We start from the raw sequence: 12,964 nt of genomic DNA on the forward strand, positions 1-12,964 counted from the left end.
TGTGAATTTTTTTGATTTAATTTATTTGGCTACCTTAGCAATTGCCAAACGATAACTACAAGTTGACTATCGATAGTAGCACAGCGATATCCAAAACAAACGAATAAAGAAGAAGAGCGGTGAAAAACCGACAACATAGTTTACGTTTTTTGCAACAAGTTTTCCAGCTTAAAGCCAACTTTCATCCTCCGGACTGACAATGGAGGTGGACCAGATTCCCCTGGCCGACGTGGTCTTCATCATAGAGGGCAGCGCCATCAACGGAGCCTACATAAACGAGCTAAAGACCAATTACATCCTGCCGACTTTGGAACACTTCACCACAGGCTCCATCGACGAACGGGAGTACCTGATTGCGGAGCGCTTTGCCACTCTGTACGGTATCGTGGTCTACCGTACTGCGGCTAATCTTCTGGAGCCTGTTTGCTCCACTTATGGACCCTTTCTGCAGCCACAGAAAGTGATGGAGACGATAGAAAGATTGCCATTGGTGGGAGGCGGAATGGAATCCTGTGCGCACATGGCCGAAGGGTTTGCTGCGGCCCACGGCTGTTTTGATGACATCAGCGAACGGCGCCAGCTTCTGGATCAGACCAGCGTCCAGAGGCACTGCATTCTCATCTGCAACAGTCCGCCATACCAGATGCCCACAACGGAATCGTGGAAGTATCCGGGCAAATCCTGTGAGCAGCTTGCGGCACTCTTCAATGAGCGCAAAATCAATCTCTCCATTATTGCACCACGCAAGATGCCGGTGTTGTTTAAACTCTTCATGAAGGCTGACGGAGATCAGCCCATTACGAGCAAAAACTATGCCAAGAACATCCGACACCTGGTGCTACTAAAAGGATACAGCCTCAAGGAGCGAGCACCGAGTCCCAATAGCATGGCGGCCCAAATGGCCGCTCCCAATGCGGCACCAGCTGCAGTGCAGCAGCAGCAACAACAGCAACAAAATCCAGCTGCCCAGCAACAACAAGGCCAGGGCATGCCCATGGACACCACACCAGCCCAGCAGCAGCAGCAGCAACAACAACAGCAGCAGCAGCAAGGCAATCCTCAGCAACAGGTCATGAACATGAATACGATGCAACAACAGCAGCCCGGTCCAAATCCCCCAGCGGGCTTACTCAATCCGCAGCAGCAGCAGCAACTTTTGCAACAGCAGCAGCAGAATCAATTTGTCACCAATCAGATGCAGAATCCGAACTTCCAGCAGAACGTGGGACCCGGTCAAAACCGTTGGATGTATCCCAACCAGCCGGGTCAGGCGCGTCCGCCCTTCATGCAGGGAGCAGGCAATGTGGGCGGTGTAGGCCAAGGCGGTGGCATGCAACAGAACCCAAATTCTGCTCTGATATCGCGCATTAATGCGCCGCCGCCGAACCAAACTGTAACATCGCTACAGCAGCAGCAACAGCAGCAGGCGCAGCAGCAACAACAACAGGCCCAACAGCAGCAGCAACAAAGGATGCAGATGCTAAACCAGCAGCAGATGCTAAATCACCAGCAGCTGCAGCAGCAACAGCAACTGGCTCAGCAACAGCAGCAGCAAGGACAGCAACAGCAGCAGGGAAATCCCAATGCAGGCAACAATATGATGCCGGCTAGCAATGCCGGCAACATGCCTAATCCACAGCAACAGCAACAAGTGGGACAGCAGCCCAATCCCCAGCAGCAAGGCAATCCGCAGCAGCAACAGCAGGGAAATCCGCAGCAGGAGCAGGCCTCCTTGAGGGAAAAGATCTGGACCGGACTGCTGGAGTGGTCAGAGAAGCCGAAGTCAGATCAGCAGAAGATTCCTCACACACTCCAGTGCACCGTGTGCACCAACATCAAAGATGGCGAGCCCGAGATCAAGGCTGAGAACTGGCCGCCCAAGCTGTTGATGCAGCTAATGCCCAAACACCTAGTTGGCAATATCGGTGGTCAGTTTCTCAAGGATTCTAAAATGGTTGTTTTTCGACCCACTCCAGGAGAGGCGCTTGACTCGCTGGCTAAGATGATGACCTCCGGCTACGCTGGCTGCGTCCACTTCTCCTCCATCCCGAACTCGCCTGCCTGCGACCTTAAGGTTCTCATCCTGCTCTACACGCCCGATCGAAACGCTTTTCTGGGTTTCATTCCCAACAATCAGGCAATGTTTGTGGAGCGTTTGCGCAAAGTCATACAACAAAAGCAGCACGGCAGCATGCAACAGCAGCAGCAACAGCAGCAAATGATGCAGCAGCAGGGCAAGTCGCCCATGGAGCTACAGCAGCAACAGCAGCAGCAGCAACAGATGCAACAGGATAACTCGCAGCAGCAACACTACAACCAGTTCCAACTCAATATGCAGATGGGTGGTGGAGGTCCTGGCGGCGGACCGGGTCCTGGGACCGGCGGCATGCCCATGCAACAGAATCAAATGCAGATGAACATGATGCAGCAACAGCGGATGCCGCTGGGCGTGGGCGTAGGCGTGGGCGTTGGTCCCGGTGGCGTGCCCAATCCCAATCTCCAACAGCAGTTGCAACAAGTTGCGCCAAACGTCGCCGCCATGCAGCAGCAGCAGGCGCAACAACAGCAACAGCGTATGGTGCGTCCCATGATGAGCAACAACAACCCGGGGCTGCGCCAGCTCTTACAGCACCAGACCACGCCAGGAAATCAGTTTCGGCCGCAAATGGGCGGCCAGAATCCCAATCAAATGGGAGCAGGCGGCCCAATGGTCGGCAACCGTAACTTTGACGACGGAAACTATGAGTTCATGTAGGCTACTTTAAAATATCGTATTGAAAACCAGGATAAGACAGTAAAATATTTCATAAAATCCAACTGGAAGTCTATTTTGGGGCAGTGCCGGAACTCTTATGCATTTTATCGTCTTTTAGGCCCAACACATTTTCTTGTTTGCCCAACATTGAAACATACAACCGTCAATAATTTCGTCAGTTTTATAACATTTCGTTTATATAATTAGTAAGAATCAAAGGTGAATCCGAATTTTACATAAGGCTTATATTAATCACAGAACATAATCTCCGAGGGAACCACTCTAATTTGCTCCACCGCCGCCGCCCCCTGAGGATGCGGAACTTGCACTTCCGGCACTAGCGGCAAACACCTTTCGAAGATTCTGCAAGATGCTGAATAGAACAGTTCCCGCGCTGCCCAACGTTTCCAGAACATCGAACCCGGTGCTGTCGATAGCTGTCTCCCGATCCTCCTCCGTTTCGATGGCCGGAGAGCTGATGTTCCCGCCATTGTGATGAGGTTCGTGGACGCCATGGTGTCCAATCAGCCTATGGGTATTGCTCTTGACATGGGAGTCGTTCACCCCGCCGCCGCCCACTGTATTTATCAAGTGCTTCACCGGCTCCAGGACCGGAATATTCAGCTTTATGCGATGCCATGCATCCGCCGACTCGGTGAAGCCCTCATGCTGCTCCCCAGTGGCCTGCATCTCATCATCCAGCTGGTTCCGCTCACTAACCGGATCGTCGTCCGTCTCCAAGGACAGCTCCAGACTCATGTTCCCCTTACCAGGCAGCTGCAACAAACTGCCGAAAAGCTGTTGCAACTGCGCCGAGTTGGTGGCTTCCGCCTCACTCTGCTCGAAATCGAACTCCTCACGGACTCCCGACTTGGGTTTCTGGTTCACGAAGCTGGTCACATGTTGCATTCCATTGCTGGAACTAGAATCGCTGGAGTCGGTTGGTTTGGCGGACGTCGTCGTCAGCAGCAGCAGCCACAAAACCTGCAGATATTTTCGGAGAAATGGAATCTATAATTGGCGCTTAATGACCGGCTACACGTTCGGTAATGAATATTGAATGTGACCGGTAATAAGGCTTTCTATATTCAAATCCCGGCGCGCACACGTCTCTGGACCTTGAATTCGTTCCATAAGATATGACAGTTTTACTAATGGAATCAAATAGAATGGGTTTTGAAATTATGACGTGCCTGTATAACATGATCCAGCAGCTCTCTTGCACGCAGAATTATTTAAATACATCAAAGTAATAACAATAGGTGAATAAATGTACATAATAATACCTAATTAATTTAATGAATTACTTTATACTAGAAAATTTGTCGTTAGAATATTACAGATTGGTACAGAAACCAGCACGAATACAATGGAATATTCTTAAAAAATTCTTCACTCTTGCTTAGGATTTTTCTCATATCTAAGGCGTTTTGTACTATACTTTGCGAAACCTTTAAGGGATTTAATAATACAATGATTTAAACACAATGTAGAATAATTAGAAGCTTTTAAATCGTTGAAAACTGTTTTATCACATCCTCCATTATTAGCGATCTGTAACCCTAATCGTGGGACTGAACTGATCCGTCCTTATGCAGAGACAATGTGATGGCTAGAAGCATCCAGTTTCGTTTTATTCAGGTAAAACTCATGCCGCTGAGTCTAGTTATCATAGTTTCGAGTTAGAAACCCTAGCGATTATTAATGCATTACGTCGATTTCTTAAATTTCAGTGGTTGAACTGCATAGACTTAAAGAATCAAATGTTACATGTGATTAAACTTCTTAGCCAGGCTAAGAGCTAGAGTCTGAAGACTAAACCTTCGGGAAAACAATAAAAATATCATAGATCTATACGAGGGTGATCCCTAATCTGCAACCAAACTCTATGACCCTGATCCGCCAATTTCCTTCAATAGTTCATGAGTCACCATTTGTTTTAAAAAACCCCACATTATGAATTAGGACTTCGCAAAGTTCCCTATAAAGCGACAATGCCAAGTGTTTGCTTACATTTAAAAATACAATAAGACATATGGAACTAAGTGTGGAGCTGCCCAATCGCAACATTGTCAACGAAATCACGGATCTAGCTCTGCGCTAGAAATCGAAACTAAACCGAACTGAACCGAAGCAAAAACAGTAACCGCTGCCAGCAAAAGCCAAAACCGAACTGAAGCACCAATTACTTGGGTGAATAAGTAACGCAGCTGAAGGCAGTGAATCAATTAATATGCAGCAGCGGTAATAACGATTGTAGTACCTAAATTTTATTTAAAATGCATTCAGAGGCCCCCAAAAAAGTCGGTTCTTCGGGTTTGGAGGGCTGGCATTTATGGGATCATATCTGCACCGAAATGTTGCAGTAGTCCATTTTTCCAAGGACAGTAGGCCTACGATTTTAGTTCTCCATTTTCCCTGGTGTACTGACTCAGTCTGAAAACATAGCCCAGAGCTACCACACAACCTTTTGTAAACCTTCGAAAACTCCACCAAAATTCCAAATTCAAAGTTTTTAGTTTTGGGCCTTTCAGCACAAGTGAGAAATTAAGTAGTATGCGCATATTTGGCAGAGTAACAAACTTTTTACAGGTAAGTACACTTCATCCAAATTATTCTGAAGCCAGTGAAACACCAAAATTAGTAGGCCCTTAAATTCTACGTTGAACTTCTGCCAGGCTTGTAGGTTATTTTCCCTTGCTACGTCTTACACTCTACACAACATTTTGGTTTCTTTCCTTTTTTCGAAACTGAAATTCTACCGTGATAACTTATGTATTCTTGATCGAGTAAAAAATTTGTACATAAAGAAAAAATGCCAGGAATATTCGGGAAGTTCCCGACTAACCGTCTCGGACCTAATCTCCTGCAGATATCTCGATGCGTTAGCTACCATGCTCCACTCTTCCGGCCGCGCAGCCTACTCTACACAGAACGGCTAGGACAGCTCTGCTGCAGTGCCTCCTCCGGATCCAAGTCTAGCCGAAGGACCACTCAGCCAAGTCGCGTCCGGGTGCAGAGGTACTCGCAAAAGGGTAGCAATGTGTTCTCGGTCAGCGATAATGCGGACGTGCTGCGCAAACGGATCAGCTTCTCCGGCACCTCGGGCAAGGCGCCCAAGATCATGCCCATTGGGCTGATTACACCGGAAACGGCGGACGGCAAGGATCTGAAGATTGTCATTGTGCCTTTGGATATTTCCGCCATGGATGCCAACGAACTCAAGGATACGCTGGAAACCATCAACAAGTTGCGCTTGTACGCCAACCACATCGAGACCTTCTCCAACAGCATGGTCGAGGAATACGGTGCTTTGAACGAGGCCGTGCAGGAAGTGGAATCGGCGGATCAGCCCCAAGGAGGGGCTGGAGAACGCCACTCGTGGGAATCCTACCCAGCACACGTCAACGCTGTGGGAACTGCATTGGATGCGGGTCAGGGTGTCAGCTTACCGATGCAGCGCCAGGCGGCAGTCAATAGTTGCCTCCAAAACGCTCTAAACAGCTCAGCTGCCAGCTCTGCTCTGAAAACCACCAAGTCTATGTCGGCCATGGCCCAGATGGAACCCATCCTTGGGTCTACCAACCAGGAGAGCGACTTCGTCGAAGAGGTGCGTGTGGATGTGCCGCAGGATTTGAGCAATCGGCTTAACGATATGGCCGTTTCGTCAATGGAGCTGTCTTTCGAAATGGACATGACCAACCTGCGGCAGGCTCTCGAAAGCAAGGGTACGAACGCCGTAACTCCGCAGGATCCCATGATCTGTATGCACACAAAGGTGGAATTGGATGCGCCTGGTACCGTAGAGCAAACGCTGCCGCTTAGGTTCAACGCCTTGATCTCGGGCGTAGTGGAGATCGATACCAAGAAGCTAAGTCCCGCCCAGCTGACGGAGGACAAAATGCCGGCCTTCAACGATGACCTCACCTCGCTGGCTGCCAACCTTTGCAGCACCGCCTTGGAGAAGGGATTCGCGGGGAACTCTAAATCCTCGGACACCTACATCGCCGACCTGGAGCTGACCAAAGATGAAGAGACCATTCCTACCAGGATCATCGATACTTCCTATATGTCGGCGGCTAATCAAGTTGGTCACGTACGTGAAGCCCAGCAGAAGATAGCCGAGGAAGCGTGTGCAATGCCAGGGACCCAGGAGCAAGAGGTGCCCGTTCCCGTGGACAAAGACGGCTGCAAGCATCCACCCGTTAAGCCCAAGCGCAAATGTCCTGGAAAATGTCCGCTGATCACAGATCCTTGCAAGGACGATCCCTGCGAGCGACCTAAAAAGAAGAAGACTCCAAAGAAGGCTTTAAAAACCACTGAGATCACGTGCAAGGCAAAGAGCTCTTGTGGCAAGGATAAGAAAAAGGATCCTTGTGGCAAGAAGGACAGTAAGAAAAAGGATCCTTGTGCTAAGTTCAAGTCCGGGGAAAAGAAAGATCCGTGCGCAAAGAAAAAGGATGATCCGTGCGCCAAGAAAAAGGATCCGTGTGCTAAGAAAAAGGAAGATCCGTGTGCCAAGAAGAAGGATCCATGTGCCAAGAAGAAGAAGGATCCGTGTGCCAAGAAGAAGAAGGATCCCTGTGCCAAGAAGAAGAAGGATCCTTGCGCAAAGAAGAAGAAGGATCCTTGCGCAAAGAAGAAGAAGGATCCTTGCGCAAAGAAGAAGAAGGATCCTTGCGCAAAGAAAGACAAGAAGAAGGATCCCTGTGCCAAGGGCAAAAAGGATGACAAGAAAAAGAAGGATCCGTGCGCCAAGTTCAAGAAGGGTGGTGCTGGTGGCGGCAAAGGCAAGTGCAAGTTCTCTACTCTTGCTAACCATCCGGATGCAAGCAGGCGCTACTTGTCCACCGCCTTAAGCCAAGTCTTCCGTGAGCCGAATACTGTCTCCAGGGGTCCCCGCTTCCAAGTCTACTCCACTCTTGTGCGCCGTCACTATCGTGTCCCAGTTCCAAAGATTGCGAGCTCTTGCACGTGTTCCCTCTGCAAGAGTCGGCTGCTCCACAAGGCAGTTGCTCCTGCACGATTCACCATCAACACGGCCCTCTTGAGAAGACGCTTCGGTGGACTTACGGGAAGGATCTCCGGAGGAGCCCTACTGCAAAGCAGCTGCCGCGGATACGCCGAGGAGGGCAAGTCCGGCGGCAAGTGTGGCGAAATGAAGCCAAAGTACCCCATCAATCGTGGCAAGGACATCAAGGAGCGAACGGGACTGCGCGAAGATTGCTTCGACAACCACGGCGACTGTCCCAAGAAGAGCTGCACCGGCAAATGCGCCAAGGTCAAGTTCCCGAAGAAGAAGTGCGATCGCAAGAAGAAAAAGGATGGTGCGTAGTCATAGATGTGCAGTTGCTCAGTTTCCTCAGGTCAATCATCTCTTCCCAAGACAGAATAGGCAGTCTCTTGGCCCGGAGTTCCATTTCCCAGTTGCAGAGAAGATCATTAAGCACACGGGTTTGTTGCCATCCATCCTCTGAAAAGCGCACTGTGGATGATCAAGCTCTAACGATGCGCATTACGAATCCGTACGAGATCAGCGTGGTTCCTGTTTCCAAGCCTCGACCAAAGGATTTTGGTAAGTTTATCCCTTGATTGAGCGCATGGTAATCAATCTTTCGTTTCTTATAAAGACGTCCTTATCCGGACGGCCTCAGTGGCCATCTCGAACTCGGACATCCATGTCTATGAGAACGGCAATCGGGACATAGAAGGCATGTCCCTGGGCCATGATGCAACGGGTGTCGTGGAGGAACTCGGTCGATGCGTCCATCATCTGCACGTGGGTGACCGCGTCGTCATGGAGTCGGCGTTGTCCTGCGGCATCTGTGACCTATGCAAGAAGGGCCTGTACAACATGTGTTCCGGATTGGTGTACAACGGCTTCCTAAGCACCTACCAAACGCATCCGGCCGACCTCTGTCACCGGCTCCCCCCGTGCATCAGCTTGGAGGAGGGTGCCCTTACTCAAACACTAGCTTTGGGATGTCAGGCGTGCTTCAAGGCCAACGTCACGCCCACCAGCAATGTCCTCATCCTGGGATCCTGCCCAACGGCAGTGGCGGCCGGCATATGCGCGAAGGCCATCGGAGCCAAGCGTGTGGCCATAGCCGGATGTATGGCTCCGGCTCTGGATGTGGTCGCCCGGGACTTCGGTTTCCAAGCAGTGGAGTTCGACAGCAACGCCCTGTTCGGAGAGGTCCTTGAAGCCATCTACAGCAAGTTCAAGGAGTGGCCGGACTGCGTGATTAACTGCTCCATCTCCGCAATGACGATGAATCTGGCTGTCATGGCCTTGCAGCCTTGTGGGGTGTGTGTGCTGGCCGAGTGCGATTCGGAGTGTGCCAGCTTCAATGCCCTGGACGTTCTGATGAAGAACATCCGCCTTGTGCCCAGTTTTCGTTCCGCCAATATGTGGGTACACCAGAATTCCCATAACTAACCCTTTACTTACTCTGGTATCTCCATCTCCACAGGTATCCGACGGCTCTTGAACTTATGCACTCTGGCCGAGCACAAATGCATAAGTTCATAACGGCAAAGTACCTCCTGAGCGAGGCGGAGGAGGCCTTTCGAACTGCCCAGCACGAGTCCAACATTGGGCTGGGTAAGGTGATTGTTAACTGTGCGGAGGAAGTAGACGTCTAGGAGAATCAGAGGCAGACGTTCCATGCCGGCACTAAACAAATCTATGGTGGTAAAAGCTCTGTGAAAGCCGTAACAAAAACTTCTTATTATAATTGAAGTTAATTCTGTGTTTTCGACTTTAAATTCGAAATTAGAATAAAACAATTGAGTTAAGTATTGCAACAAAAATCTTCTCGCATTTTACTAGGTTCTGCGTGGGCCCATAAAACAATAAATTTGAAAGTGCGCTCATTAAAATACTTTAAATAAATAATATTTTTCAACAGCATTCTAAAATCTATCCTCTCTGGCTCATAAGATTGGTTTATGTGTATACATACATTCATTTATATATTTATGTAAATATATTTTATAAAATTATTATTGTACTTCGCTGCTTACAACAAACTATTTTACAATTTTACAAGAACGAAAGTGACTCGCTAAAGGTGTGTATGCTACGGGGGAATCAATATACACAAAATAAAAATGAAAACATAAGCTAACAACAATTACAATAACGCATACATGTTTAATTTTTAAGCATTTGACTACATCGCACACTTTGGAACATTGCTTGGACTGAGTATAAATAATAATTAGAGCTAACTAATAAGAATTAAAGATATGCCATTTCATATGTGAGTGTGGAACTAATTAATGGACTGTTTTGTGGTTTCGGTTGCCTATGGTACTGCCGCTTTGCTGATTCTTTGTTCCCTTGTTGGTTTTAGATATAGCTTTCCAATTACTATCGATCGTTTGGCCAACAGTAGTAGTTACATACATATATACTAGTAGAATCGTCAGAGTCTAAAATAAAAACCACTCGCTCTGCCACCCGGAGCATCCGATCATGAAGGTAGTTTGTCTTTTGCTATTCAATCGCCTCCTCTTCTCCTGTTAGTTGTCATGTATCTGCATTTCCAATTCCACATCCGAGAGATTTATCTGACGCATTGAATTAATGAACATGTAGCGCGAAAAGTAAATGTAGAGCCAGCGAAACCATCGCATCTGCGACTGATGCTCCTTCATCGCACTCCGCACAATGGCGGCTTCCTTCCAATTCAGAATGCACCTGTAGGGAGCACTCATGTTAGAATTTGTATATGAATTCAGCATCTCTTCATACCAATGCGTAGACATAAAGCACGTGCATAGCAGGTCCAAGATGGATAGATATTTTCTGACCACATTGATCGAGTCCAAGGTGTAGAATTTGCAGTCTGCATTGGGAAGGTACATAAAAAATTGCTGTATACTATAATATCTAAGACTATTAATAGCGACAAATGCAGCGATGGGCACGCCAATTAACGTGCACCCATTGTTTGCATCCGTCGCCGCCCGCGTGACTCACACGCCTCCTCACCTTTGGGCAAAAGGTTGGCCAAACAGAGCGAGGCGGCCGCGTAATACACGGCACAATGGTTCGGATGCGAGCTGACGCCATCCCGATCAAAAGTGAATATCGCCTGGATGTCGAGGCTTTCGATCGTGTGCAGTATCAAACTGGCCACCGCATCTGGGCGCCAGTCCACATAGGGGTCGTCCGGCAGGTTGGTGGCATTCATCAGCACGATGTTGGACTCGGGAATACCCAGTTTGGAGCACGAGCGCCACAGTTCCTGACGCCTCACCTTTGCCTTGTGCTCGAAGTTGCCTGTGAAAGAATGCAATGGATTAATACAGGTCATTTCTAAAGGATAAGGTTATCATGGCTTGATATAAAATAACGATGTCATCCTAAGATCATCAGCACACATTTCAAACACGTACAATCAATATTTGCAATACATTTAATTACGTTTTTGGATCTGTTTATAGCCAGTGCCAAAAATATAATATAATCCAATGGGTTAACCCTTAATTTCGATCCTAAATTAACTACGTAGCTACAATTATTGGGAATCGGTGATCTATTGACAGGATGTATACTTGTTTTTTAATAGAATATCTATATTGTGACTATTTAGGGAAATCAGTCGTATATTAATATCAGATTTGTAACGAGTAACATAAATTATGCCCGTGAATCATTGCAAAAATTCAAATTGTAATAGTAGTATGGCTCAGAATATATACGGTTTGAAAGAATGAAATATTCCTATCGACCCTGTTTGACAGGGAATTGATTGGTGGCTAACACAAAGAGAATGTTCTGCCCATATGGAAGCAATAAAGCTAAATCAGATTCGCTACTGATTTCGATACGTGTACTTTCGTTTAATGCTTCCAAGTCTGTTGGTGGTATGAGAATGATGTCACTGCTGGTGGTCTCACCGTTGGACAAACAGAGTATGTACACCTGGCAGCCTTGGCGCTGCGTCAGCGAGTAGATCAGCGGTCCGAAGAACATGCACTCGTCATCAGGATGGGCGGTGATCAGCAGGACGCGCTCCATGTACGCCGTCTTGGGCAGCCGGACGCTACGCAGCCGTAGTCCGGACTGCAGGGCCTGCTTCAGGCCGCCAGGACTCCGATTGGCATCCGGACTTGGGTTCAGCTCTTCCCCCTCGCCCGACCCGGCATTGCTGTTGTCGTCGCTGTGGTGGGCTTCCATTCCCGATCCGGATCCCGAGAGCCAGAAGGTGAGCTTGTAGAGGCCCAGGCATACTAGCAAGTACACCGCACAGGCGATCAGTACGTGCTCCAGTGCTTCGGCGGATGATGACCTGATACGGCAGTAGATGGCCTGCGGATTGGGGACGAGCTGCTGCACCTGCTGCTGCAGTTGGCGCCACGGGGATGTCGATGCAATGCTGCTTGATATGCTGGCCACGTACTCGATCAGCCAGTTAAATCTCATCGCTCATTGCGTCCGGCCAAGGGCAAGATTTTTGGCGAGAAATTCTTCACCAAAAATGGACATGCAGCGCAATTGGGCAGCGAGGAAAAGCGGAAAAGCGGCGATAACGGTGCTCGTGCGGTTACTTAAACTATTTCACTAAGTGGATGTGTTTCTTAATCGGTAGTTTAATACTTGGAAACGTTTCGTTACGAGCCCGCGCGCCGCCTAATCGGCTAATCTCTGCATTTTATTCGAAAACTTTACGCGTTTTCGACTTTCGGGGGCAGCAGCTAGAGATGGGCAACTGGCGTGGTGCGTGGCAGGTGCGTGACTCACGCCGACTGAATCACGATTTCCGTTACGCTTTTAATCAGCTTGTCAGGTGCGCCGTGCAACTACAATGGTGTAATTATCTAATTAGCACTCGAATAAAATGATAAACTCTTTTCTGCCATTCATCGTTCGCTGGCAAATTCCCATTCGTGAGAAAGAATCAGTCCATCTCTAGCGGTCAGCTGTTGGACAAAGAGCCCAGCACAACGGGTACTCTTGTCACTATTTAAAATGTATTTTATAAAAACTTATATGCAACCGTTTGTTCTAAAATATAAATTATTTTACATTTTATAACAAAATCAATAATAATTTGTAAGATGTCGAAACTAACTAAATTTCTATCAACAAGTTTATAAAGAATATAAAAGAACTTAGATATTCACATTTATACAAGAACAACTAACAACATTCTATGAACCATGATTGCATGGAGTTTTAAAAATTCGCCAATAAGA

The 12,964-nt window shown here is 48.0% G+C and overlaps 4 protein-coding genes across 6 annotated transcripts; 2 read left to right on the plus strand and 2 right to left on the minus strand.

The window, feature by feature from the left end:
• The first annotated feature begins 8 nt into the window (after nt 1–8).
• Nucleotides 9–2,853, plus strand: LOC6553947 (mediator of RNA polymerase II transcription subunit 25). Its single transcript, XM_001979437.3, has one exon. It carries the CDS (start codon nt 200–202, stop codon nt 2,753–2,755), a length of 2,556 nt encoding a protein of 851 aa, XP_001979473.1. The 5' UTR covers nt 9–199; the 3' UTR covers nt 2,756–2,853.
• A 77-nt stretch (nt 2,854–2,930) lies between these two features.
• LOC6553946 lies at nt 2,931–4,934 on the minus strand. Its single transcript, XM_001979436.3, has 2 exons — nt 4,769–4,934; nt 2,931–3,739 (listed from the first exon to the last, which is right to left on the minus strand). Exons 1-2 carry the CDS (start codon nt 4,823–4,825, stop codon nt 3,038–3,040), a joined length of 759 nt encoding a protein of 252 aa, XP_001979472.1. The 5' UTR covers nt 4,826–4,934; the 3' UTR covers nt 2,931–3,037.
• Nucleotides 4,935–5,199: 265 nt separating this feature from the next.
• LOC6553945 lies at nt 5,200–9,568 on the plus strand. 3 transcript variants are annotated; one of them, XM_001979435.3, is made up of 5 exons: nt 5,200–5,347; nt 5,628–8,082; nt 8,142–8,330; nt 8,386–9,166; nt 9,229–9,568. In XM_001979435.3, the coding sequence occupies exons 1-5, from the start codon at nt 5,312–5,314 to the stop codon at nt 9,398–9,400; spliced, it is 3,633 nt and encodes a 1,210-aa protein (XP_001979471.1). In that variant the 5' UTR covers nt 5,200–5,311; the 3' UTR covers nt 9,401–9,568. The 3 variants fall into 3 exon arrangements, 2 of the variants coding, with proteins under 2 accessions (XP_001979471.1, XP_015010322.1); XM_015154836.2 differs by lacking the exon at nt 5,200–5,347 and having other exon boundaries at nt 5,468–8,082; XR_001448320.2 differs by lacking the exons at nt 5,200–5,347; nt 9,229–9,568 and having other exon boundaries at nt 5,468–8,082; nt 8,146–8,330; nt 8,386–8,747.
• On the minus strand, nt 9,550–12,660 carry LOC6553944 (N-acetylglucosaminyl-phosphatidylinositol de-N-acetylase). Its single transcript, XM_001979434.3, has 4 exons — nt 11,666–12,660; nt 10,755–11,045; nt 10,515–10,608; nt 9,550–10,460 (listed from the first exon to the last, which is right to left on the minus strand). The coding sequence occupies exons 1-4, from the start codon at nt 12,189–12,191 to the stop codon at nt 10,283–10,285; spliced, it is 1,089 nt and encodes a 362-aa protein (XP_001979470.1). The 5' UTR covers nt 12,192–12,660; the 3' UTR covers nt 9,550–10,282.
• Between the last annotated feature and the right edge of the window lie 304 nt (nt 12,661–12,964).

This window comes from Drosophila erecta, unplaced genomic scaffold (genome assembly GCF_003286155.1).
Source record: "Drosophila erecta strain 14021-0224.00,06,07 unplaced genomic scaffold, DereRS2 tig00000000-arrow-pilon, whole genome shotgun sequence".
Lineage (NCBI taxonomy): Eukaryota > Metazoa > Arthropoda > Insecta > Diptera > Drosophilidae > Drosophila > Drosophila erecta.